This window comes from Drosophila tropicalis, unplaced genomic scaffold (genome assembly GCF_018151085.1).
Source record: "Drosophila tropicalis isolate 14030-0801.00 unplaced genomic scaffold, ASM1815108v1 contig_158, whole genome shotgun sequence".
In the NCBI taxonomy this organism is placed as follows: domain Eukaryota; kingdom Metazoa; phylum Arthropoda; class Insecta; order Diptera; family Drosophilidae; genus Drosophila; species Drosophila tropicalis.
The window spans coordinates 12,757,767-12,785,371 of NW_027172602.1; the positions used below are offsets into that span (position 1 = coordinate 12,757,767).

Below are 27,605 nucleotides of genomic sequence, written 5' to 3' on the forward strand. Positions count from 1 at the left end.
CAAGATATAGCAGTTCAAGCAACTGTGTCCTAGGCTAAGCTAAGGCAATCCTTTTATAAGTTTATAAACTCAAAGATGACAAACTTTCTAAATTACTTCTGATCTATATATATATACATACATATATATACATACACATATTGTTCATTGAAGCATTGAAAACATTCATTGGGCCGTCTGGGGCCCAAAATCTTGAGATATTTTCATATATTTTTCCACAAGCAGCCAACTCGCTTAACCTGCCCCAATTAGCCAGTTCCCCCCTTCCCCTTCTGCAAACTGGCAGATCGTTTATATTTGTTTTTGATTAATTGCTTGACTGAAAACCCAATTCGATATTGTAATATTATTTAAATATTTTAATTGGTCACAAAATTATGCAGAAGAAAAAAAGAAGGCTCGATTTCATTTTGAATTCGCTGCGACTTTTTACACAATACATAAGCCCCCCGATCTCGATTGTTTGTTAATCAAATTCAAATTATTCCAATACATCTCGTACATATATCTATTTAGTTGTTGTTGTTGGTGTTGCTTTTCATCTGTTTTCGTTTTTGCGGCTTCATCGTTACACATTAAACACAAATCAGGGAAGAGGGAGAGCCAATAAAATATCTATAATAAAAGCAAATCAAATGGGGGAAAAAAAAAACCAAAACAAAATTGTGGCAAAAAATTTGCATAGTTTTTGTGTTGTTTAATTTGCTTTGCCATTTCTTCTCGAAATTGATTTTGGAAGAGAGAGGGAATTTGGCTATTTTCGATCTTTGTAATTAATTGGATTATATTATTATTTATATTAAAATTTAAGACTTGGTGTGCTATTTCTTGGTCCTTAAGAATGCGAGTTTCATAAAGGCAACAACAAGGATATGCCTTTACTTAGTTAAACTTTGTAAAAGAAAATGAGAAAATCCTAATGGGATCCAGGTGATGATAGGATCCAACGGAAGCGTTTTCGTTTTGATTCTATTTAAAAAATGTATTTAACGTATATGAAAGAATTAAAATTTTAAGTTGTTAGTCAGGGTATTGAAACTTCGTTACCAAAATAAAGCTTGTTTTGTCGTTGGCAAACAATTTACAAGTTTGTGAGAGTGTGAAAGAAGGCTTCTGGTCACTGAAGAGAAAGTTTTTACCTGAATCAAGTGATTAATGTATAAATAATTATTAATTGGAAATGATTTGAACAATAGGAATCAATAAGTAATGCCATTATTTCTGTGTTTGTTATGTTTTATATAATATTGTAGATCTGATATATTGTTTTTGAATAATCTCTTTCAAAAATTGTTATATACTTAATCACAAACTATTTATCTTAGAATCGTTAGATATATTTGGATTGATTCTGATGAGTAAATATGGAAGGATCATTCTGTCTGAGTTTCGATCTTCTATCGAACTGAGATGAAATGATTAGAATCCTTTATTTACTTTTAAAGTCAGTTTGCCAAACGAATGGCGAACCTTGTGACTGCTCCTCCAGTTGATTCGGAATATCTTTAAGATGCAAAAGTTAAGATGCGTTTGATAACCAAGCGAGTCGATGTCGAGGTGGGTAGATAGATAGGTAGGTATATGGCCTTTTGCGGATTATGTGCGTGCGTGTGTGTGTGTGAACGTTTGTGGCTTTTATTGATGCTGACCTGTTCGTCGCGAACGACCTAATTATGGAAATGCCCATCGTTTCGCGGCTAATTTGCATTTTTCGACCATTTATTTCACCTTCCCTCCATCACCATGATCATGGCTTCTAATCCGTTTCTACGGCCGGGGCGGACAACGCATCCATCGATGACGAAACGAACGCTATGCAAATGGAGAGACGCTGGAGGCGAAAGCATTGGTCCATTGGCCATAACCCATCGCGATGGGGTATAAAAGCGTGGAACTAAACGAAGATTGTCATCAGTTGGCTGCATTCTTCGGCTTAGTGAAGTTCCATTTAAGGTTTTCGTACCCCCAAGCAAGAAACTTCCAGCAATGAGGGTAAGTTTTGGGCCTTAACGATGGATGGCTGGATGACTGGATGGCGATTAATTGCAATGCGATTCGTTTTATAGATCTTTGTATGCATTTTGGCTGCTTTGGTTGCCACCAGTTCTGCGGGCTTCATCGGTGGCAGCGGCGGCGGCGGTGGAGGAGGAGGTGGTTACAGTTATGGAGTGGGTAGCAGTGGCGGTGGATACAGCGGCGGCCATCAGGAGGTCAAAACCATTAAGGTTATTCATCAGGAATCTGGTGGTCATGGCGGCGGCTATGGCGGTGGCTTTGGCGGCGGCTATGGCGGCGGTGCCGGTGGCGGACACTATGGTGGTGGTCACCAGGAGATCAAAACAGTAAAGGTCATTCACCAGGAAGCCGGACACGGTGGACATGGCGGACACTCACATGGCGGCTACTCGGGTCATGATCATGGTCATCAAGAAGTCAAGACCATTAAGGTCATCCATGAGGAAGGACACGGCCATGGCGGTGGTCACTCGCACGGCGGTTTCTCCTACGGTGGCGGACACGGAGGCGGACATGGCCACCAGGAGGCCAAGATTATCAAGGTTATCCATCAGGAAGAAGCTAGCGGTCATGGACATGGACATGGCGGTTACTCTGGTCACTCTCATGGCCATGCCGGTGGACATCAGGAAATCAAAACCATTAAGGTCATCCACGAAGAGGGTCATGGCGGACATGGTGGACATGGAGGCTTCATTGGCGGCGGCGGCGCTCTTGGCGGTGGCCATCATGAGGAAGTCAAAACCATTAAGGTTATCCACGAAGAGAGCCACGATCATCATGGACATGGAGGACATGGCGGTTTCATCGGCGGCGGCGGCGCTGTTGGCGGCGGTCATCACGAGGAAGTGAAAACCATTCAGGTTATTCACGAGGAGGGCGGTCATGGTGGTCATGGCGGTCATTCGCATGGTCCCGCTCCCATTAGCAACGAGTATCTGCCCCCTCTGGTGGTGTCAGCTCCTCAACCTGGTTACCTGCCCCCAAGTGGTGGCTGGAAATAAGCCACAACCTCATCCCTGATCTGTGATCTGTTAACTCTTTCTCCCCATTTGTTAAGTAGTTTTAGTTACACCAATTTTTTTTCACCCATTTGTTTGTTCCCCTATTCCAAAAAAAAAAAAGAGAAACAAATAACGTTCACTAAATATATAAATTATAAACTTAAAGTTATGACTTTTATTTATTACCTATTATTTTATGATCGTCTTATGTAATTCGATTCAAATGAAATCGTTGCACCGACTATCACATACCCTGCATCGTATGAAACAACATGACCAACTTGAGCTCTTTAACGCTCTCTTGGCCTATCGTCATATGTTGGATATACTTCATACGATTTTTATAAATGTATATTATACAATATTTAATATTGGCAAAAATTAGTGTACCAAATTTTATAAAGATGCTTTGCGTTTTAAATAAACTAGGTACATAATATTCAAACCTACATACCTAATTTAGTGAATATTTATCTCATTATTCACTTTAACTTGGACCCCAACTAATTAGGCTTAGGCCTAGGCCGTAAATCTCTACAATTAACTGTATTACCCAGCTTCACTTAGTTAATAATAACTACTTTTATCTCTCAATGGGGGAAACCCCTTCTAACAGGCCATAAACTAAACCAAATTGAGTCATAAACCCAACATTTGTATCAACAATAATATACAAAAAGTTGGTAGACAAAAACTTATGGCTTTAATAAACTGAGATATTGGTTGATAGAAGTCTCCTAAAACATTTGATCTAATTTTCACAGATAGGAAACTATAAACAAAAGGAAAGCCCTTCATTTGAATTGTATTCCATTTCGTTTGTCGATTTTCAGTTTTCATTTCGGAAGTTTTCACTTTTCTTTCAGCTGTTTAACATAACCAAATCAGCGGTAGCCTAACGATCCGATTAACTGTCGAAAATCAAAGACCAATGGAGTTATATTCGTTAGGTAGGTAGGTGAATGTATCGTTTATATATACATCGTTTATTTTGTATATTATATTCCAAGATGTGTGTGTATGTATGTGTGTGTGTGAATTATGAGATTTCTTCTTTTACAACTAACATCACTTATATGGCCAAACTTTTTGCGGCCTAAACGAACGTCGCTCGGCATCAGCCAAATGATTGCTGGTCAAATATTGATGGAGCGGCAAAGGTTTTGGCGAAGATGAAGTGACTCCCAATCCCATTATGGATCTTTCGGTTGTGGGCCGCCATTTGGATGGCAGCCAGGGCGACTCATTGCTATTGCCATCGATGATGCTATTACGGAAGGAAGCAGCAGCCGGCACTACATCTGTGTCTGCATGTGGATCTTTGTCTGCGCCATGAGCACCCTTCACTCCGTCATTGTGGACACGTAAATTGAGCAAGAGTTCGCCATCATCATCGATTAGATTGTACATTTGCATGCCAGGCGAAGATTTGGTACGTTCCAAACGCACTTGTTGCTTTGGTTTCTTTTTCACCTTGGTCGTCCTATGCTGGTGGGGCAGGACATGGCGAGAGCGCGAGGCACGATCCTGGGCATGTTGCAGTTGCCTGAGTATACCCAATGGCAATAGCAAATCCGATTCGAAAGGCAAAAAACCACTGGCACGCACTTTGATTATATTCCGACGCATCGGCAAGGGCAGGTTGTAGGCCTCGCCCAGGCTGACAACAACTCCGAGGATCATCGCGAGCCACACAACCAGCACCATCATCAGCATCATCACAAATTTTTGGAGCACAAGCAAAAAAATGATTATTAAATCTATTACTATTATTATTATTGTTGTTATTGCTGGAGCCAGAGGGGCAGAGCAGCTTATTCTAGCCGCGTATTGCACCAACTGACGCCAGACAAACGAAAACCATCGGGTCGACCGTGCATCGAGCGACACTACAAACACTAAACACTAAAAACGAATTAATTAGAGAAAATACCGTCGACTTTTCAACATAACCGTGCATGTTTTTCTAGGTATATGTCGGTGTCTTTATGTGTGTGTTTGTCTCACTCACTCTCTCGCGCTGTACAGTGGTACGAAACCATCTGAATATGTACTGAAACTTTGGCTGCTGGTGGGGCAAGTTTTGCAACTGGCTTAGTATCATCTGTCATTGCTGAAAATTACCCCCATCCTCTTAGCAAGAACTCATTTAACCATACTTTAAGGAGGTCAGTAGTCAGTCAGTTCGAAATGGCTTCATTTGTCTGATCTAGGGATAAGAAATGAAGCAACTTATGTAAGCCTTGGTCCGTCTCATGGATATGCTCTAGGGAGACTATTAAAGAGCCTTTCAGGAACTGTCTTAGTTATAGCTAATAACCGATTTGGTAACTGCCTTGGCTTTATGGCTAAGATAAGAACACCTTTCGGAAAGAGCTTAACCAAAGACCTATTTGGTTTCTGTTGAATTTGACTTCGAATCACTGTGCTTTAAATGCCTAACGCTTTTCTGAATTGAATATAAAAAAAAAAAACAAAGACAAAAGCCAACATAACTGCCAAGCTTTAACGTTTATTGTTGTTGTTGGCGGTTTTGTTGCTTGACTGTGGCATTTGTTGTCACTGACATTTCTTTTCTTCTAGATCATTTTATGGCCTCAACACAAATTTATGAAAATGTCTCTGTCTCTCTTTGTCTCTCTCTCTCTCTGTCTCCCTTGTTTTCTCTTTCTGTTAGTTGGTTTATAACTGATTTATGCTACACTTAACAAGAATAATTCTTTTAATGCTTTCAAAAACTGGTTCAACACTCGGACAAACGAGAGATTCAAGTGGTGGTGGGCAAGGTGACTGTGGGGGCGGGGTCAGTGGTCACTCTAGCTAAACAAAAACCCCACGACAATAAACAAAAATTGTCGCTGGCTCTCATTAGCATTTGAACAAATGAAATGAATATGGAAATTTGAAACAAACGGAAAAGCGCCACAAAAGGCATTAAGAATGCATTTTCACTTGGCCAGTTTTGCACTCGAAATGCCGTTTTGCGGTTGCCCACCGCTGAGCCATTGAGCCAAAGAACGGGTCAGTCATCCAGAGATCAGATTCTTTGGATTCTGAGTTAATTATCTCTCTCGCGGTATCTACTCTAAGAAGCTAAGCCCATCTCCAAACTCACTCGTCCAGTCGTCTATGCTTTTCAATTTTTCTTTTATTTAGTTATATTAATTTTAGTTGGATTTCGAACGCAATCTGCAGATCCTGTGACTTCTCCGTCCAGCCTTGTGTGTAAAGCGATAGAGGGGATCCGGTACCGTCCAAATAATAGGTGACAATTTAATCCAATTTCCCACTAGCATGTGAAGAGTATTGCACCCCAATGTTTGTCTAAGATTTGGAAAGAAACGTTCAATCCAAGACAGCAACTGAAACAATTCTCGCGACTTACTGTTCGTTTGTTTTACAATTGTTAATGTTTGCCTTAAAATGTATGTTCGTGTCGCTTTTTTCAGGTTTTTTCCCCTGTTAATGTGATTTTAACTTTTTTTTTCTTTGTTTTAGTCCTTTTAGTTTGTAACTTTGTTGAATTCTGTGAATTTTGTTTGAATTTAGTTTTCTAGACTTTTTCACGAAAAAGGATAAGCCAAAAGTTGCTTGTTTTATTTTTCAACTGTTAAATTTAGACTTTTGTTTTATTTTTTTTTAGTTCCAAAGGTGTTATCCGAAATAGAGCTGGTTACAGAATGATTTGTATGGGGCCTGAAATCACTACTATGCCTAAAATAATGACAGTTCCAAAGTCATGTCCTACTTTGATTTGAAAAATTTAAGCAAATTTAGAGTTTTACGAGAAAATCGAAGAAATTTCTTATCCATTTTGTGGAAATGGCCCAACTAATAGTTAATTCATAAATTATTAGGTATCTTTCTTATATAGTTTAATATATATTTTTTCTTTAATTGTATTCCATAGATTTATATAGTACGTACGACTTTAGTATATGCGTTTTGTATATACGAGATATATACTTGCTTTTGAATAGAATAAGATTATTTTTATATATACAATTTGAGTTTCCTTTAGTTAAATAGAGACTTAAAGACTTAGACATATGTATATTGAGTATTTCTAGAGCATGACTTGACTAGCATTGTATGGTTTAGATTATCTGAATCTGATGGAAATCTAAACCTAATTATAAGCAAAAATATGGACAAAAACATAAAAAAGGTTAAATAAAAAACAAATAAGGGTAAAAATCAACAAAAAAAATGTATGGAAAACCACAATTAATATGTACATATACAAATACTGTGTTGTACTAAGAAGAACGAAATAGTCAAACAATAATTTAACAAAGTTATGCATAGATAGAGATATGTGTGTGTGTGTGTGTATAGAGTATCGTATACTCTAGGGCTCTAGTCCAAGGTAATGTGAGGATTTGTATAGGTGAAACCGTGAAACTGTTTCTGATCCATAGATGCTAGGATTTCCTTATCGATCGGTGTGAGACGAACACGTTCACGGGTGAAGACACGATCGAAATATTGCGTATCCAATGGATGTTTCTAAACATGTTTTGTAAGTTAGCAAATATCAGAACTGGGAAATCATTTTGGGAACTCACCACTTGAGGTTTGAATGGTGGTTCGATTTGACGTTTCTCTAGAAGATTCCAATCGATGGGTCTAAAGAATATATGGTCGGATATATCACCAGCTGGACTGTATTGAGAGCCAATGCGCTTTGTATAATCCTTTTCCAGTAACTGTGAATAAAGAATGTTTAATAGGCAATTTTTTTCTCCCTCTCCCGCTCTGTTGCTTGTTTTGGACTTACGCCTTTAAGTATGCCCGTGGCCTCGGCGGATATATATACAGGAAACCATGGAATCTCATTGCAAATGGACCAGAAAAGTTCATCCTCATCGCAGCCGCTGAATGGCGATTGTCCAATTAACATCTCATAGAGCAACACACCGAATGACCACCAATCCACATTCTGATTGTACTTCTCACCCTGAAAAAAAACCAAGCCAAGTTACAGAATCACAAGTGGATGAGTTATGCGTTTGGATATACCTTTATGATTTCGGGCGCCATATAATCGGGTGTGCCGCAAAAACTATCGGCTGTCTTGTCCAAATAGATTTGCAATTTACACATACCAAAATCGGCTATACGCACATGACCCTCATAGTCCAACAGAACATTATCCAATTTGAGATCCCTTCAAGTACATGTATACAGAACTTTTAATATATATTATGCTCCATAATTTGGCTTGGTCTTACTTACCTATAGATAATGCCCTTTTTGTGCAGAAATTTAAGACCCGATATGATTTCAGCGCCATAGAAACGTGCCCGTTCCTCTGAAAAGCGTCCACTCTCCTGTATGTGGAACATGAGATCACCACCATTCAGATACTCCATCACAAAGAACAAATGGCTCTGGGAAAAAAAAAGAAAAGTTTGGAGAGTTATTAGAGATCTTACAACAAATCCTATAGGTCTATGATAGGTCCAAAGTACAGTTGCGCCCACAAAACTAGAACTACTACATGTGTCTACAGCAAAAGCTAATACAATTTGAATTCTAGCATTAAATTATGATAACGAGAATCTCGATATATATTTTCAATCAAACTTTAAGCCTTTTTAAGTTTTTTTTTTGTAAATTTAAACAGATTACTTTATAAGAGACCCTCGGTTGGTGTTTTCTACAACCTCCCAAAACATTCAAGTGGCAGAGAGAGCGACAAATGACTGAGAATGGGAGGGAGAGAACGACACAGAGCGTGGTGGAGGGGCGCGGCAACGGACAGCTGAGGATCCTCAAAGTCATAAATAATTAAAATACCTTCTAATCGGTGTCAATGCAAGACAACGAGAGCAAAAAGAGGCAAAACGCATAGACTTATTGTCTTGTGTTGAGAACATTCGTGTATTTTTTTGCCGGAGGTGGAGGTTTTGTCAGGAGATGTGCCAAAACGAAGACTTGTTTGGGGGGGCTCGGGTTCGAAACTGTATTCGTGTGTGCCTCTTCAACCTGCCCTCTGTCGATCACTTCCAATCGATGGTCGGCACAAAGACACACACATATCTACTACTACTTACTAATTATAGAGAATTTTTACCTTTTCTTTTTGCTATTTTTAATCCATGTGTATACACATCTCTTCTACCTTTTCGGACATACACTGGGTGAAGGTCTTCAAGACCTTGAGTGGGCTATTTTTTTTAATTGTGCCTATTTCTTTTTGGGGGTGGGGCGGGTGCTCTTACCTCCGTTTGAAATGTACAGAACAGATGACACAGATATGGATGTTTGGTACCCAAGGCTAAGACTTTGCGTTCAATTAGTGTTGAGTCCACATCATCGTCTTCGAGTACGACATCTTTTTTCAAACATTTGATTGCATAATAATATGTTGTATCACGTAGTTCGGCCAGAAGCACCTGTTAATTGATAAACGGTCAGCCAAAGTATTTGTCACTGCAATTAAAAGTTCACTCACCTTGCCAAAACTTCCTTTGCCCAGGACGGCCAGAAAATGAAAGTCATCTACTGAATAATTCTTAAATCTAGGTATTACTGTTGCTGGCGCAGTGAAACGTCCGGATTTTTGGAATTGTGAATATGTATATGATGTTTCTAAGAGAGCCAAAAGCCCCAAGAGTAGAAGAATAGTAGTAAAGCGTGCAAGAGATAAAGATAGATAGACGATCAGCATATATATAGAACGAGACTTATAAAATAGATATATGGAATGGATAGATGATGGTAGATAGTAAATTGTTCAGTCCGCTGTTTGGTGGTCACTTTTTTTTGATTGTTTCTTAATCTAGTATGTATATTAAACATAGATTTTTTTACCATCATGTCCATCATTGGCATCGATTTTATAGGCTGGATTCAAGCTCGGCGGTGTACTGGGTGAATCTCGTGCTTCTCGTGCTCCTAATTCGATTCGGAAAAAAGATTTCAAGATAATGTCGCGGCTTGAAGATAATGAGACTGAACTGAACAACAAATTGTGTGAGCAATACTAAAAGGAACAAAGTTACTCTACAACTTTGCCCCTATCTAAATATTTGGTTGGTATTTGGAATTGGTTTTACAGAAAAACCATGTTTATATATGTATATTTGGACAGTCCCTCCTCAGATTCTTCAAATGACGTTACATTGTATACAATTTGCGGTATAAGCTATGGGAAAACGATCTAGTAAGATCGTAATATTTTCATATTTTTAAACTGTCATTGGCTATGAAGGATGTTTCTTAGCTTTTCTCGAAAATTTACCATCTAAAACATCCCATTAGGTTAAAAGATAAACTCATAGACTAAGTTCACACAATTTGTTGACGTTTCTCTTTGTTTGGGTATTCCATTGTTTTGGGTTTGCTTTACCTCGCTTCACATGATTGAGAGCCTCCACAATGAGCTTCTGATTGACACCGCATAAATTGGCCGTTAGCTTTTCACATTTCTTGTGACAATTCACATCGCATTCTATACATAAATTTAGCAAAATTCACCCATCAATGAAAGAACATTAAGTGCTAGATTTTGTTTAGCAGATGTAAGCGGAGAGCGTTGGGCAATTAAATTACTAGCTACTTATTGGTTGCCCGAAACATTTAATTACGTTTTAATGTTCCACAAAAACAAGAGCCAAAAAACACACAGACAAAATGTACAATTTCCGTAAATCGTTTAAAAAATAGACTTAGCCCCAAACAACTCTGCCTTCATAGCCCTCTAAGCACACACACATACATATGTATGTACCTATGTATATGTGTGTTTTAGCAAAACAAACACATCCGTTTCTTATGTGGTGTGGGTGGTTTGGGAGGGTGGCCGGGTGTAACTGAAAGCGAAAAGAGCAGAATCGCACAAGAGAAGAAACCGAAAACTGAAAACTCAATTCGTACTAATTGTGCTGAAAATATCACGCATACGACGTGTGCGCGTGTCTTTGTGTAAAATGAGATCAGAACACAAAAAGAAGAAACGAAAAGAATAACCCCATAAAAAAATTTTACCTGCCATTAAAAACTAGAATAGAACAAATGAATTTTCCATTAATTCTATAAATATTTAACTATAGCAATTAAACCAATTTTCATTTTCAAAGAGGTTTTCATTCAGAATTCAACAAAATTGGCCACCATTAAGTGTGTTGATCCCTTTTAAATACCCTTTAAACAAAATATTTATTTACCAAGTAACAAAAAAGGTGACTTAAAGTCCTTTTCAAAAGGACACAACTCAGCTCTATGGGTTGGAACTCGGAAAACTCATAAAGTGTTTTTCTTTCGGCCTCTGTGTTTTGTTTTCCCAGGTGAAATTGTAAGAACTAATCTGTTTTTCATAGCCATTACTTGGAAACAAATAAACAGACAAATGCCATAGTTTCTCATCTACAATTGAGTTCCCTGAATAACTTTTGTGGATAAATAAATATACTTTCCGCGTTTTAAGTGTATCAGAAAATACGCTCGCACACAAAAAATAATCAAAAGTAGCAGACGAATGTGCGCTAAACACAATTTTATCTTTATTCTTTGTCGTCGTTGTTGTTGGTGTTTTCTTTGGGTAAAAGTAAAATGCCAAATTTACTCACGAGAGAATTCTCTGGCAAATTCTCATCGTATTGAGGAAATTTCGTTTTTGAAATACATGATAACGGAAAAAAAGCGTACGAAAGTTTTTTTTTTTTTTGTTTTGTTTTGTTGCATTTGTATTTGTTCTTAATGTTTTGTTAGTTAATTACATAAAAGGGACAATGAAATATAGAAACTGTAGGCTAATAGTGCCCTTTATTTATACAAGTATATATACTTATGTATATATGGAATGCATTCTCTGGATACTTTGAAAGGTATCAGGATTTCATATATATGTGATAGTTATCAACTGAAAACCATTTCAAAATTTCATACCTTATATAGTTGGGGGAGGTACAGATGTAAAGGAGGGGCGCCAGAATAGGAGAAGGTTTTAGATAGATTAATTTGTAGGCGCCAAAATAACTCTTACTAGTCCTACAGTTATAACTTTTGGTATTTGTAATATTTCTTATGGTTAGAAGAACTTTCTGATTATATACTTCTTGTTTTTCTTGTTGATCCTAATATTTCCATTTGGACAACATTAAAGACTAACATTTTAGTAAAGAGTGACCAACTTCAGTTTCAAGAAGTGTTCAGAAGTTGAAGTTATAAACCCATCATATACGAAATCTTTAACCTATCTATTTTATTCAGAAAAGTTTGATAAGCATATGGGAAAAATAATATCCAAATGTAATCTAAATGCAATTAATTCTTTCTTGCACAATTTTCGAATGGATAAGGAAGGAAAATGACTTCATCTGCTAGATAAAAAGATTTGCTTAGGAAAATGTTTTGATTTAGTGTGTGTTTTGGCATTCAGCAAAACCATATAGAACACACATATCTATCTGTATATCCACCGATATATGTACATACTTATATATATTTGTGTATATATAAAAACATATAGAATATAGCCTGTTTATTTGTTTTTCGCAACGGAATAGTCCGCATGCCAGTCTGCTATTGAAAATGAAAGCAAAAATTTAGAACCAAAAATTGCGACAAGTCAACGAGAAGATACCCTTAAAAGATAAGAATGGAATCAAAAACCAAACAGGTTTTCAAAAAATGGAATATCATGAGAACCCAATCGAATTTTGTTAACCGATCTTTAAGGTGATGGAACGATTCAATGGATTGTGCCGATCGAGTATATAGGATATGGATTGTTTGGTTTACAAGGTCTAATTATAGCCATTGACCCTATAGCTGTAGGGTATAAACAAAAAATTTGTCGAACATTTTAAATGCCCGGAATGCCCGAGAGATGCTGCCGGCACGTGCCTTGCCCCCCACACACAAAAACAAAAACCAAAAAAAAGAAAAAAGTGACCGCCAGACAAAGATTTATCTAATGATCGATCGATCGAGAGAGAGAGAGAGAAAAAGAGAGAACGAATGATTGTCAGGTCGTCGTCGTGGGCGTCAAATGTCGTCGGGTCAGGGTATTTTTGATTTATGCTTACCTAACATCTTCTTTGGACTAGAGGGGGCAGTGCCGCCTTCAAAGCCGGAATCATTGCTGCACGTGCTCATGCGTATTATCGAAGGTGAACTAGATGATGAGGCCGATGTGGAGGTGGCACCGCCAGTGACAGTCAAACCACCACCACCACCAACAGCACCAATGCCGCCAACGCCGCCACTTGCCTTGACTGCTCTGGCTTTGGCTCCTCTGGCTCCCCCACCTGAACTATGACTACTTGTGCTACACTCTTCACTCTCGTCCTCATCGTCATCATCATCATCGCTGGCCTCTTCTTCGCCGGCCTCATCGTCAACATCCTCATCGTCATCCTCCTCATCATCGTCGTCGTCCAGTGAGTTACTCTCATCATCGGTATTCTCATCGGAATAGACGATCTTCTCACGTTTCCACAGTGGACGCGGTGTGGCCACTAATGGATAACGTGGCGCCTCCTCTTTAACATAACATTTATTTGTTGTATCGATTTTGATTTTCTTATGTGGATCAAAACGTGGTGGTGCAGCGGCTCCACTTGCTTTGGCTGCTGCCAGTTTTTGTTTCTTTTTCTCTTTGCGTTGTTTCTTTTTCATACTGGCGCTTAAATTCTCACAACCGTCCGCGCTGGAAGAGTCGTATGAACTGTCGTCTCCGTCTCCGTCGTCGTCGTCGTCGTCGTCTTCGGCCGACGATGGTATATAGTCCTCTAGATCGGCATCAACGTCTCGCAAACACTGTGCCAAATTCGATACTGTTGCAAACTTTGATAAATTATTGCCGACGCCTTCGTCGCAGCTGTTGATGATGTTGCCCGAGAGCAAATCGTCTTCTATTGTTATCGTTGTCGTTGCTATTGCTGTGGTTGCTATTGTCGCTGTTGGCAATGTTGTTGCAGTTGCCGATGTTGGCGATGATGATGACGCATTTGTAGCCTGTTGCTGTTGCGTTTTTGTGGGGGCCAGCGTTATAAATTGATCGGCATTGATTGGGGTCACATTGCATTGCTCGTCTGTTGTTGTTGTTGTTGCTGTTGCTGCTGTTGTAGTTGCAGTTGCTGTTGTTGTCGTTGCATTTGCAGTTGTTGTTGTTATTTTCTTTTTGCCGGCACTTTTTGGCACCTTTGACTTGTTGGCGGCAACCGCTGCTGATGTTGCTGTTGCTCCTCCTCCTGCTGCTGCTGCTGCTGCTGCAGCTGCAGTTGTTACTGCAGTTTCCGTCAATTTAAGTTTAGTTTCCGTTTGTTGCCTGTTGCTTTCTGTTGTCAGTGGTTGCTGCTGCTGTTGTTGTTCCTTATGCGTTGTTTTATTTATTTTTTTGGCTACTATTGCCTGTGCTTGTTGCTGTTGTTCAGGTGACTTGGCTATCTGCCCGTTATTTATTTTTGGCCCTGCTAATGTTGCTATTGTTGTTGTAGTTGTTAATGCTGGCGTTGATTCGCTCAGTTTTGTTTTGACTGTTGCTGTTGTGGCGTTGCCAGACGATTTTGCATCTGTTAAATTTGTTTTTCCAGCCAATGTTGCCGATGAGACTTTGGGAGCGCTTGTTGCTGCTGTTGTATTGATTGTTGCTGTGCTTATAAATGTTGCAGCAACAGTTGTTGCTGTCGACTTTGTTTCGGATACAGTGGAAGTAATTGCTGCTGCTGTTGTCGATTTGGGTGTTGCCGGTGCAGATTTCGGTGATGTTGTTGGTATCACTTCCACTTTGGTTGTTGCACCTGTCAGTTTGGGTGTTGCTGGTGTAGATTTTGGCGAAGTTGCTGCTGTGGTTTGTATTAATGAAGGCTTTGTCATTGCTGCAGTCAACTTAGATGTTGCTGGTGTCTTTTCTTCGGTTTTGTTTGTCGTTGCTGCTGCCTCGGTTGTTGCTGGTGTAGATTTCGGTGACTTTGTTTTGGATTTAGGTATTGCTGTCAATGGTTTTACATCTGTTGTTGTTATTGTTGTTGTTGGTGAAGTTTTTGGTGCAGTTGTTGTTTTTGATTCAATTTGCTTTACTTCAGCTGTCGCAATAGTTTTCTTAGGGGATGTTGTTGTTGTAGATTTATCTGTCGGCTTAGAAGTTGTTGCCGCTGCTGTCAATAATGTTTTTGGCGTCTCAGTTGCTGTTGCTGTTGTCTCTGGTGTCTTTTTAGTTGTTGCCTTGGCAGATGTTGCTGCTGCCGAATTATCTTTAGTTTTCATTGGGTTAATGCCCTTAGTTGTTGGCGTTGTAGTTTTTGTTGCTGCTTCGGATCTTGCTGTCGTTGACTTTAGTTCAATGAGAATTTCAGATTTTAATTTTGGCGTTGCTGGCGCCGTTGATTCCAAATCAGTTTCCTTCTCTTGTCGCTCACCCAAGGCTTTCTTGCGATTATTCATATAGAGAGTTTCCCTTGAACCAATTTGTGACCAAAAGTCTTCACCACTCTCCGATTTTGGTAGAGCTTTCCTTATCGGTTTCGGCGTGGCAACGCCAACTGTTTCCTGTGGCGCTTCTTGTGGCTGTTGTTGCTGCTGTTGCTCGATAGCTGCCTCATCGAAAGTAAAAATATTAGACGGTTGTTGCTGTTCCTTCTCTTTAATTGGCTTTGGTTTCTTAAGCGGGGATGTTTTCGCCTTGGGCGGAGCTGCCTTCATGAAACCCTCTGGCAATTCAGGCTCAATTTTTTCCTCTTTTTTCTTGGGCAACTTAAAGACCTTGTGTATTTGATGATGCTCTTCAATTGTCTCCACGTTGACTGTGAACTTTGGCTTTGGACTGATTGGCATTGCCGGCGTATTGATATCCTCATTGAGCTCCAACACGCTGGGCATATGCATCAACGGAGCCGGTGTTGGGGCGTTTTCTATATCGACAATTGCTGTGATCTTATGTCGCACTTTCTTACTCTTTCGCTTCTGTTTAGAGCTACGACGATGTGGCTGCGATGTGGCCGAGTGTGAGGAGGAGATATCATCGGCCTCGTCATGACTAGAGCTCCGACGACGTTCCAAATGTATCAATTGAAAGCTTCCTGAATTGGATTTCTGTAATTTATTCAATATCTCCTGCTCTTGTTCCTGTATGAGAGAAGCCCGACGACGTAATTCGCCAGCATTTAAATCGTCATCGATTTTATCCGATGATATATCCTCGCATATGTCATGAAATGTCGGACACTGCACTAGACTAAGGCGACGCACTTCAAGTTGTTGCGGCGGCTCTTGTGGCAAGTCCTGCTGTTCCTGTTGCTGCGGCTGCTGCTGTTGCATGACAACGGCAACAATATTCTGTGCAGAAGATTTATCCAATTCATTTTCTTGCTCTTTGCCATCGTGTATATAGAATCTTTCGCGTAACAGTTCACCGGGTGACTTTTTATTACTAACTGTGGGAAATGCGGCCAATTCATCGGCCAACTTTTGACGCCAACTCAAACTGGGCTCAGTTGCTGGCGGCAAATCACGAAATTGATGTTCTGTCGGCAATTGTTGCTGTTGCTGTTGTGGCTGTGATTGATTCTGATTCCTATCCTTGCTACGTCTGCGTATTGTGGATAAACGTACTACAGCCCGATTACGTTTGATTGTCGAGCGTCTGGGGCGTAGAGTTTTTTCCTCTTGAGTTGTCTCATCATTGGTCTCTTCTTTGGGCTCCTCTTCCTCCGACTCCTGTTTTTTAGGTGATTGCTCTTTGGGCTTGATCTCTGGTTCTTTTTCAGACTCTCTAGCCTGTCTGCGATGATATCGCGATGAGCTGACATCAATGTCGGCCGTATTAATGGCAATCGGGCGTGGCGGAATATAACGACTCGAGGCGGTTGTCGATGAAGTCGATACTGGCGTGTAACTGCTAGAGCTGGGCACATATTTGGGAGACTGAATGCGTGTCAATGGCATTAGACTGCTATGACCACTATGTCGTCCAGTTTCCGTGATGGTTGTCAATTTCGGTTGATATCGTGAACTGTGATGCAATCCGCTTGAACTGCTGCTGCCACAGCTTGAATAGCTGCCAGGTGAACGCGATGTTGTTGTCGTTAGCGGCACAATCATGTAGCTGGCCGGATAGGAGCGATTGTAGCTGCTTGAATAGCTGCTGGGACTGCTGCCACTCCCACCCAGCGATGTGGGCAAAGATAGGCCCAGTCCGGAGCTATAGTAGGGCGAATAGAGCTGACTGCTCCCCCCACTATAGTAGTAGTTGCCCGAGTCCGAATAGAGTGGCATTTTCTTGGCTAATATCACTTAATTACTGTTGATGTTGTTGCTGTTTGTTTTTTCCTTTTTGGTTTTTAATTTAATTAATGTTTGTCTTTCTAAATGTGGCACATGTGGCAATAATAATAATTTGCAATCAATAAATTTTTCTCGTAAATTCCCTCAATCCCTCAATCTATCTTTAGTAGAAGTATCTTATCCACTATTCTATTTTCTTCTACGCCAGCAATATTTATTTTTTTTTGTTTCTGCCTTCTCATTCTCATGAAATATTTCTCAGGTTAACGCTTGTCTGAAAAAGTGTATATATATTTAATTTCTGATGTCGTCGTTGTCGTTTTGGCTTGTCGTTGCTTAAATTATACAATTTTTTTCGTAACATTTCAAACATTTGGCAATAATTCTGATATATATCTAAAGCCAACGCGCAGACCACATTAATTATGCTTTAATTGGCTGAAAGCAAGAGTCCACACGGCAAAACGAACACAAAAAACGGCAAAAGTTCTCGAAATTGATTGAAACCGAGAAACAAATCGAACTAATCAATTGAAATTTAATAGAATTTCTTCCTACGATTCCTTTTATCCTTTTTGAAACCCTTTCGAAACACCTCAAATTGATATAAACTAAAATATTTCTACCTCTTGCTTTATAAAGAAGGTTTGAAATTAACCACAAACTGAAAAGAGAAAACTCGACTTTTTTTTTTGTTTTTTGCCTCATTTGAACTGCATTGAGGCAAATAATTGATTGATCAAGTTTACGTTTGGGTTAATAGTTTTTTCTTTCTTTCTTTTTGCTCGAAATTGAAATTTTATTTTCAGCAACTATTTGCTGCTTGATTGGAAATCAATTGATTTCGAGAAATTGAACTTTTTATATGGCTAATTTCCTGATAAATTTCGCATTCAAAATCCAATTTCAATATCTTTTTTGGGGGGAGAATATACTATATATTCGCTTCGTATATATGTTATTGGCTTTGCCCACATGTGCCCAAATAGAAATAGACATATTTGACCATATAATATACAAAATTTGTATGACGTAAGCTCACGAGTTGTTGGAAACGTTTTTTATATATTTATATATCTCTTTTTTTTTTTTTTTTTGTATATATATGCACTATATATTGTAGATTTTTTTGCGACACGCACCAAAAAACAAAGTTTCCTTTTTTTTTTTGTTTTATTACTTTTTTTTTCTATTGTCGTTCTTTTATTAGTTTTTAAGAGAGAGTTTTTTAACGCGACACGTTACAAAATTTTGGAAAATTTAGAGGTGATCGTTCAAACTCGAATTGAAAATGTAAGAGAAAAGTAGATGCTTACGGGCAAACGGGAAAAAAAGTCAAAAAAATAATAATTCAAATATTGAATAGATCAGTGTAAATCAGCCGACAACGAGCCGAACGCATTAACGGAAACTACTGAAATGTGAAAAGGCAATCTCAGCGGGCAAATCAACCGACCGACCGACCGACCGGAGCTGTTCCTTCTTCAGATGATCAACATTATTCTCCACTAACACCATCAAAAATCAGCAGAAAGTATCATTGTGTGTGGGGAGAGAGAGTCGTCTTTGCCGTCGTTGTCTTCTGAATGATCATGCTGATGATGATGAAGATGATGATGATGATAGGGATTCGCCTGTATGGGTGTTGGGGTATAACATTCGGAAAAGCAAAGAAGGCCCAGATCAACAGCATCATCGAGGGAGCATCATTGGCATCATTTTTGTTCTTCGACATCCGACTGCTGATGCTCTCTCAGTGTCAGTCTCAGTCTCAGCCTCAGTCAGTTAGTCAGTGTGTGTATGAAACATAGATACCAGATACAGATACAAATGTATCTATATTTCGTCTGGGTGGAATTTTCTTTGCTGCCCATTTCGAAATAGCCAACACATACATATAACCATAAATTACACACACATACACATACATGTATATGGTGTATACATATGTGCAAAGATTTTCGAATTTCGAAAAATATCAGAACAATTTTTGAGTAAACGAAAGTAAAAGGTGTCAAAATTGAGCAAATGTCAGAGCGTATACTCTCCCAGAGAAAAGAGAACTAGCGAGGCAAGATATGAGAATGAATATGAGATTTTCGACAAAAAACAAACAGGATATAATAGGACGGCTTATTTAACAATACATTTTCTTTCTTCCTTCACTTTTAATCTGCTTTAAGATTTGAAGATTAATTCGAGCTGATTTAGCCATGACTAACAGGGCACTAGTCAGCTGGCTGGCTAGTCATGCCGACTAAAGATTTCTATACCTAAACACTTTGCTTTAGCTGGAAAGACATCGACATTGTGCTCGAATTGAATTATAACCAATTTTAAATTAATTGCCAACAAATTGTATACAATAAATTATTTAGTAGATGTTTTGACTTATTTATGAAAACAGAGAAACAAATCTGCCGCAATATATCTTACGTTCAGTCAAATGATCTTAGCGTGTCATTAATATGAATAGAAACAGATGGAAGACTTTTTCGATTCAACAGACAGAAGATAACACATTCAAATCTGGAAAGAGGATTTTGGGCATTGTGGAGGGGAAACTGATTTTCCCTTCGAAGGATGTGCAACTAAAATTATTGACTAACTTTTACCACAATTTGTATTGGAAAACAAAAATAGCTTTAATTATAATGTACATTGATTTGGGCAATGTATTGGCTTTTGGAAATCAATTTTGATTTTCATTCGAAGAAACCATGAAACTAATATACAGAAATCGCATATATATGTAGATATATGCAAATATGTATACGGTTGTAGTGACTTGTTTGTGGCACCTGCTATCAAGATGTTCTTCTAAAATTGTCCAATTGGCCCCGTGCTGCTGCTGCGGGCTGTTGGCTCAAGTTGTGACGCTTTTCGGTTCCGCAAAAGAAAATTCACAATTTTAGATAGAGGCAAGTACGACGAGTAGACGGACATGGCAGAGTGGGCAGGAGGGAGGGACCAAAAAGGTGAAGGAGGAGGCGAAGGTGCCAGAGGGTCGTCAGTGTGTGTGCGGAAGAAAGCGCCAAACAACTAGAAATAGAAATTGCAATCGCATGTACCGCAGCTTTCTTTCTTCCTTACAGTCCGTTCGCCTTCTCCCCCTTTCTCTATCTCTTGCTCAGTTCACTTAGAGTACTTAATCTTTTGGCGATTTATAGCCCAAAGAGCTCGACGCCTTTCCATTATTTTTAAATGCGACAGGCAGCAGCAGCAGCAGCAGAAGCAGCGACTGCGACAGCAGACAAAAACCCAAACAAAAACAAAGTTTTGTTTTCGTATTTTTGGCTGCATTCCTGTCATGTTCTTAAAGAGAGATTGCACTAGAGACATCCTAAGAGTCGGCCAGAGACAACAGAGGCCAGAGGCAATTGCAAACCACTTCTAATGCCAGTGGTTGCTTGTGGTGGTGCGGTGAAATTATTTGTTAGAGAAGCGAAACAAATTTTCTATTATTTTGGCAAAGTTGCAAAGAAATTGATTTCTAATATAATCTATAGATACATAGGTACATATGTCGCCCCACCCCACTGCTCTTCCTTCTATAAGTATTGGACCTCTTTTACTCTTAGTTTTGACCAGAGAGGGAGAGAAAGTGTGGCTCGTGTGGCTAATTTATTTGACAATTTTCTTTTTAAAACAGGAACAAAATTTAAGGCTTTCCTTTCTATAATTATGTATTATAACCAATTAATCAGTTATATGTACATATACATATAAGAGAGAGCACCCAGCAAATTTTATTAGCAGATTCTTCAAATATTTTTTATACACAATGACATTAGCTGCTGATCATCAGCAGCAGCTGTTGACCCACTTGATGTTGATCATTTTGGTTGAAATAAATTAATTTATTTTGCATTTTTATACCAGGAAGAGATTTACCTCCAAGATATATGTAAGTATATGTGGGTAAATGGGAATATATATAATTAAAAAGTACAGGGAATCAACTCGCTGACAAAAATGATTGCAACTGCAAGAAAAATAATCATTAAATTTCTTGTTTTTTATTTGTTTCTTTTGTGACAAAAATGGAACGACTATAATATAAATCTATAGAATAAGGTAAACAATATCATTTATTTCCCATATATATAAAACCATATGCAAATGTTCATTCTCAAATGTGGTATATCTGGGGGTATGATATGGATTGAGCTGGAGGATAAATATCTCTGCCAAAATGTCAGAAATTGTCTATTATATTAATATTTGCCTATGATTTTATTTGATTCTGGAAATTTTTGTCTCCCATTAGGTTTCATTTCATTATGTAATCAGTTAATCATTTAAATCGATCATGAATACACCAAACTTTCAAATAACCAGGCTTGAGGAGCAACAAAACGGAAACTGGCTTGAACAAGTTGGGAACTATAAACATTGGAAGTATTTATTTATGCTTTACTCAAACATTTCTGGATATTTTCCTAAGCCCAACTCGGAGTCAGATCGACTTATGTGCCCTTTTATGGTAAGTTCAATCCTTTGAATTCTGAAATATTCTCCATTTACATAAATGAATTTGTTATTCTTTGATCTTATTCATACAAGTCAACGATTGATTGACCGTTACATAAAAATCCCCATATTTTTCTTGTTGATAGACCGTTGCATTTTGTCTTTGACCGTTTTCTTTTGCTCTTTGTTGTGGTTATAAACTTGGCTAAACTTTTGGCCAACCATTCGCAAAAAGCTTGAGAGCAACCAATAAGCACTAGATAAAAAGCTCAGCAAAAGCACATGTCCCAATCACCGGGGCGAGAAGGGTCTCCACTTACCTTCACATTTGAGTCCTTGGATAAAAAATCCTCCCATCAGGGATCCACAGTGATCACAAAACGTTGGCGACATAAACGTGTGGGGTTTGAAGCGATGTGGCATATCAATTTTAAACCTTTCCCGTAACAGCTGCAACGATATTGGTGGGAGGGGGGATAAATGATGGATCAATTTACAAATGTACTTGGGTATAGAACTTACTATTGTGCTGGCCGAAGTGAAAACCGAGCCAGAACACTTGCCCAATAGCTTCTCGTGGCACTTTTTATGAACCGCTGTCTGACAGACTGTTTGAGATTGAGTTAAAGTTGTCGGGAAAACGTGATAAACCCCTACTTACTTATGCACTGATAGCCCTGTTTACCAAAACCCCAAAGGAAGAGATTACAGAATGCACAGAACGTGGGCTGGCGAAAGAATTTGGCCACAAATCGATGACCATTTATATCGTGCGTTCTAATTTTGAATAGAGAAAGAGTGAGTAAAATTTGGATTGATCGACGGATTAACTTACTTTTGATGCTTAATGGCACCTCGGCGATTTGTGATGCTGCGTGGCCGGGTTCTTCTATCCACATAGATGGCAGAATTGGTTCCACTGCTAACGACTGCACTGCCAATGCCACTATCACGATCTCGATCACGGTCTCGATCACGATCGCGATCACGTTCTCGATCGCGATCCCGATCTCTATCCCGATCCCGATCTCTATCCCTGCTGTATGCCTCTTCTTTAGAGTGCTGTCGTGGTAGTTCAAAGGAATGCTGCTTGCCATAATGGTAATGATGATTATCACCATCGCGTTCACGATCACGATCCCGAGATCGTCCACTTGCCCCACTAATGCCACTGCCAGCTCCACTGCTGCTGGATGAGCTCTGTTTGTTTCGAAACTAAGGGCAAATATTTGTAATATTTGATTTTTGTGAATGAGTGGACTTACCTCATGATTTTGGCCTCCTTGATGCCTGGATGAGGATGATCCTGAGCTTCGTGGCCGGGAGTTATTTGAGTTGCTGCTTGTCTTCTGCTTGCGCAGTTGAGCGCGTGTGAACATCATCTTGACCGCATCCACATCCGCGTCAATGACGCTCCAAAAATTCGACACAAGTAACGTTCCGTTATTAAATAGTATGGAGGCAAATTATGTTGAGAAGATGGAGTACGAGGAGGAGGAGGAGGAGGCGTTACGATGAAGAGAGAATGAGACAGATCATGTGCCTGATGTGCCTTCTGCTTTGTGTTTTGATTTTAATGATTTTTTTTTCTTTTTGGATTATGTTCTGATATTTCTATTAAATAAACAAGTTCCGAGATATTTTTCCTCCTCCTTCTGATTTGTTAAAGCCTTGTTAATGGCTGTCTATCTGTGGAGAAAAGAACAAAAAAAAAAAAAAAATGTGCCGAGTGTTGTATTTTCCGACATACATATGTATACATATATGTACATACATACATACATATGTACATATGTTTGTAAGAAGAAGAAATCTCTCATCCACCACAGACAAATTCAAATTGTGTCACGTATACAAATCGGCATTGAATTGGGGAAGGACAGCTAGGCAAGTTCAAGAACCGATAGCCCATGAAAATCTTGAAGAATGTTGATTGATGGTGTGTGAGTGAGTGAGTGTGTCAGTGGGGGCAGGTGGGGAGGGGCGGTGTGAGTATATTAATTTGACTTTGGTGGGGTATTTTCTTGGATGATTGAAAAGTATGTGTGAATGCGATATGATTGATTTGTTGCAAACAGCCAAATTGATGAATAGAAATCATTTTGGAAAGATCACAAGGGCGAAAAATGAAATGAACTTGTGCGGACTCATCTTCCGGAAAGACTCATAACGGATAGATTTTATATACACAGATCTCATATTTCTATACTATCAGATTTTGTAAAGTTTCTTTATGAAGGCTTTCTAGATTTATTCAGGATAAAGAATGCAAGGACTTTATCATTGACTCAAGGACTGAACATTTAATAGTGTTCTCAGCTTCAAATACTTATTTCATATAAAACTCCATTTATGTATATATCAATCAATCATAATAAACAGTTCATACTAAACAAGTATCATTCAATATGAAATTATATAGAGAAATCGTTTAACATTAGACAGGAAGGTTCAGTGGAAATTTTATAAAGAATTTGGTTTATGTGCCGATGATTCAGACAATCGGGAAAGTAAGATATTGTTTTTCCCCCTCCATATGTACATACATACATATATATTTGTGATATAGGTGGACATACTTTCGCACAACCCATTAATAAACAATTGACTGGCAATTGGAGTGGGTTGGATTGTGTTTTTTGTTGTTCTATGTTTCGTGTTTATGCCTTGGCTGATTTTCTGATTAAATGTTATGGCTGTCAGATTTCTGAGGAAGTTCATTTGAGAGGGCGAAGACAAACAATATACAATTTGGCCGACATTGTGATATATTGGGCAATGCAAGGGCATACACACACACGCACACACACCCACTCAACCGAACCACACAAACATATATGCCATAGACAGTTATATTACCTATATTTGCTAAGAGAGAGATAGAGAGAGAGAGGGATTCCACAGACAGACGTACATAAATATGTTTAAAAATATGATATTAATACTCTCTCTAAAGAGGGTATATCAATATCTGCCTCAATCTCATTCCTGATTATTATCAATTGACAAAGAATTCAACAAACAGAAAAGAACATTTCAAACATTTTATTGAATACTATATCCTATTAAGGGTAGGGTATTTGGAAAGTCGATGCATTTATTCTATAAACGAATATATTCAATATATTTCATTCAATGTTGTTGTTCTTTTTGGGTTTTGGTAACCCAAAAATAAGTTCTTGATTCATTTCAAATCTTACTATGACTCTGCTTCGTATTGGTATTATTATTATTATTGCTATTGATGTTCTTGTTGTTGTTGTTGTTGTTAATGTGTTAATGTTATTAAAAATAGAAATTAAGTGGCAAGATTGTGTGCCAATTGATTTGCATTTTGCCGGATATGATAAAGCCGACAAAAACAGAAAATATGTGCCAAATGGCAATAACAATATGAAATAGAGCATAAAACACAAAATGCAAATAATTACGATACAGACAAAACTAAATGTGTAAATAATATGTTAGACAGATCTCCCAGGCCCCTATGGATGGATACATGTGGGTGTCGAAGTGCCTCCCCCCCAACAACTAGGAAAACAAGATGAAGAAGCGGAGGCCAAGTGATAGGTGAGCAAACATCTTGCTTGCTTTTCTTCCTTCTTCTTTTTGTTGTTTTTTTTCTTCTTTCATTTTGGTTTTTTAAGTTTCGTTTTTTTTTTTGTGTTTTTATTAGGCTGTCAAACATTTTCAATGTCAGAAGATGGAAGACAAAAGGGCGGGAGAGTGAGTAGCAAGGTAAACGATGAGGCGGATATTTACGCAAGATTCAGCGATTCTGTGATGTCCAAGAAACTGCTCGAAAGTCGACGAAATTTTAATTGTTTTTATTAACCTAGCGATTCGGTTTCGGTTCGAATTGCAGTGCAAACCAGTGGATACCGGTTACTGATTCCATCCACTTTGCCTTCTACCATTAAGCAACACAAAAGTATCTGTTTCTCGCACTCTATCTTCATTACAGTTCCATTCTGTTTAAGTATAAACACTTCTTAGTTAGTTTAACTTTGCTCTGTTTCCACTTTATTGTTTTAAACATTAAGAAGTTGATATCCAGCCCATAGCTATGGCTCCTAATTGCCTTAAAGTAGCTTCAGTTTCAATGTTTAGCTAACAGTTCTTGTAGATCAGTTCCGATTCCCTCCCAGTCTAACATTCATTGAAATATTTCACTTTTTTCTAATCTAAGTCAAAGAATCACTAAGACGAATGCAGATTCTACGATTTGTTTTTGATATGCACTTATATTTTGGCTCTCAAGAAGTTCTATTTGGAAGACGCAACATTGTGACAAACAAAAAATCATAAAAAAGTGATTGTTAATCAGCACACAATTGAAAGTCAATCAAGAATTTGATTAAGCAACTATAGCCATTGAGGATGAGTGGTGACTTCACAATCTGTGGATGTGTTTTGTGTGGCAAGTATCGCATCGCACGTGTTATAAGGGAAATGGGGGAAAACCAACAAAAAGTTGTAAAAAAAAAGATGCCAAAACGGAAACACACACAAATGTAGCGAAATTTTGTGATGTTTTCTGTTGGAACAAAAGCAAAATAAAAATAATGGAAAACTGGGCAATGGAAATGGTTATTTGGTTGAAATACTGAGGGTGGAGGTGCTGATGCCTGGTGGTGGTGAATTGTGGTGCAGAGATCAGTAGAGCCCGGAGCGGAGGCAGGGGGGCGATATATACACATATATATATGTATGTACAGATATATGTACATATATATGAGAGGTGGATGAAGCGATTTGGTTTGGCTTTGGCTACTATAAACACATTCCACATTCGTACACACAATAATAAATATTTCGTAGTGAAATGCTTTTGTTTTAATGCCCCGAAAAACACAGCGCAAATTGACTGTATGATTGTGCGGTTGCCTATGGCCAGCGTATCTTTAGTTATACTAACAAAAAAAACAAAAACAACAACCACAATAACGAAACACAGGAAAAAAAAATAAATGGAAAGATTATAAAAGAAAAAGTCGACGACGACGTCTCCTAGATGTTTGTCTTTTGTGACGTCATGAAGCATTCACTTCTCTCGCACAGGTGTCACACACACTCTTACTTTCGCTTTCGTTTTCACTCAAGCCAACAAAAGAAAAAAAAAAAAAGAAATTTATTAAGGAATAAATGTTTTCCTTTTAATTGTTATTACAGGCACTCACTTTCACTTTTCAGTTTTGTTTTTTTCTATTTCCACTTGGCACCACCTTCTTCTGTTTTTTGTTTTTCGTTCGCTTTTGTTCACAGCCAGATAACACGCATACGCCGTGTAGGATCAGTGCATTTTTTGAGAGAACAAGAAACGAAAAGAAGAAAGGAAAATTGAAAAAAAAAAAAAAAAAGTAAACGACAAACGCAAATTGAAATCTTCCGCTCAATTTGAATAATGTGTTCGCACGGTAACGCTCAGCATATGTATCTGAAAGTGATATGTGTATATATCCTCCTGATATCTCCCTAGTTTTTCTCAGTCTCTACCTCCGAGCATCTCAGCACTCAATGAGAGAAACCCAAACAGAGAGGGAGAACAAGAGAGAGAGCAAATGCGGCAGAGAAGGAGAGATGTTTCCATTTTCGATTTTCATTTGTTTTCATGTTGTTTGGTTTTACCCCTCCTCCACCTCCACCACCACCACCACCATCTCCACCTTATTCTGTTTCTCTTTTCAATTTTTATCTATCTGGCGTTGCATATACAAATGGCTATATATACATATATATACATATGTATATATCCGATACATATATAGGACCTAGATGAACTGATCATGTGCTTTGCTGTGTAAGATTTTCCTTCTGTTTTATTCAACTGATCTTCTATGTATACTTATATATAACAACAAAAGAGATCGAGAGAGA

At 38.5% G+C, this 27,605-nt stretch overlaps 3 protein-coding genes and 2 long non-coding RNA genes across 11 annotated transcripts in view; 2 read left to right on the forward strand and 3 right to left on the reverse strand.

Annotated features, from left to right (window-relative positions):
* The first annotated feature begins 1,440 nt into the window (after nt 1–1,440).
* LOC137587029 (uncharacterized) lies at nt 1,441–3,131 on the forward strand. Its single transcript, XM_068303267.1, has 2 exons — nt 1,441–1,992; nt 2,067–3,131. The coding sequence occupies exons 1-2, from the start codon at nt 1,987–1,989 to the stop codon at nt 3,018–3,020; spliced, it is 960 nt and encodes a 319-aa protein (XP_068159368.1). The 5' UTR covers nt 1,441–1,986; the 3' UTR covers nt 3,021–3,131.
* Nucleotides 3,132–3,976: 845 nt separating this feature from the next.
* Nucleotides 3,977–5,411, reverse strand: LOC137587163 (uncharacterized). Its single transcript, XM_068303437.1, has one exon. The coding sequence runs from the start codon at nt 4,737–4,739 to the stop codon at nt 4,089–4,091; it is 651 nt and encodes a 216-aa protein (XP_068159538.1). The 5' UTR covers nt 4,740–5,411; the 3' UTR covers nt 3,977–4,088.
* A 739-nt stretch (nt 5,412–6,150) lies between these two features.
* LOC137581810 (uncharacterized) lies at nt 6,151–6,694 on the reverse strand. Its single transcript, XR_011033238.1, has 2 exons — nt 6,406–6,694; nt 6,151–6,344 (listed from the first exon to the last, which is right to left on the reverse strand). It is a non-coding gene; the product is annotated as an uncharacterized lncRNA (long non-coding RNA).
* Nucleotides 6,695–6,986: 292 nt separating this feature from the next.
* Pkcdelta (Protein kinase C delta) lies at nt 6,987–27,105 on the reverse strand. 7 transcript variants are annotated; one of them, XM_068296110.1, is made up of 15 exons: nt 26,909–27,105; nt 22,994–23,417; nt 22,564–22,943; nt 22,390–22,505; nt 22,251–22,336; nt 22,049–22,178; nt 10,378–10,479; nt 9,840–9,923; nt 9,481–9,617; nt 9,248–9,421; nt 8,259–8,413; nt 8,043–8,190; nt 7,801–7,980; nt 7,589–7,729; nt 6,987–7,529 (listed from the first exon to the last, which is right to left on the reverse strand). In XM_068296110.1, exons 2-15 carry the CDS (start codon nt 23,108–23,110, stop codon nt 7,380–7,382), a joined length of 2,100 nt encoding a protein of 699 aa, XP_068152211.1. In that variant the 5' UTR covers nt 23,111–23,417; nt 26,909–27,105; the 3' UTR covers nt 6,987–7,379. The 7 variants fall into 7 exon arrangements, with proteins under 7 accessions (XP_068152211.1, XP_068152173.1, XP_068152183.1 ...); XM_068296072.1 differs by lacking the exons at nt 9,840–9,923; nt 10,378–10,479; nt 22,049–22,178; ... (3 more) ...; nt 22,994–23,417; nt 26,909–27,105 and adding exons at nt 13,058–17,335; nt 18,572–18,655; XM_068296082.1 differs by lacking the exons at nt 9,840–9,923; nt 10,378–10,479; nt 22,049–22,178; ... (3 more) ...; nt 22,994–23,417; nt 26,909–27,105 and adding exons at nt 13,058–17,300; nt 18,572–18,652.
* LOC137581815 (uncharacterized) overlaps nt 21,599–27,605 on the forward strand; it is a 176,959-nt gene continuing 170,952 nt past the window's right edge. Inside the window, exon 1 of the long non-coding RNA XR_011033240.1 lies at nt 21,599–21,741. This is a non-coding gene — a long non-coding RNA (uncharacterized lncRNA). The remainder of the gene's footprint in view (nt 21,742–27,605) is intronic.

Bases quoted from the DNA above. Each gene is read 5' to 3' on its own strand.
- LOC137587163 (XM_068303437.1), bottom strand. From the start codon at position 4,739: ATGATGCTGATGATGGTGCTGGTTGTGTGGCTCGCGATGATCCTCGGA.
- Pkcdelta (XM_068296072.1), bottom strand. From the start codon at position 17,246: ATGCCACTCTATTCGGACTCGGGCAACTACTACTATAGTGGGGGGAGC. The intron at 8,414-9,247 runs GTAAGAGCACCC...TTTTTTTCCCAG, and splicing joins TCTGTACATTTCAAACGGAG to AGCCATTTGTTCTTTGTGAT. The intron at 7,730-7,800 runs GTAAGTCCAAAA...CTTTATTCACAG, and splicing joins CCACGGGCATACTTAAAGGC to TTACTGGAAAAGGATTATAC.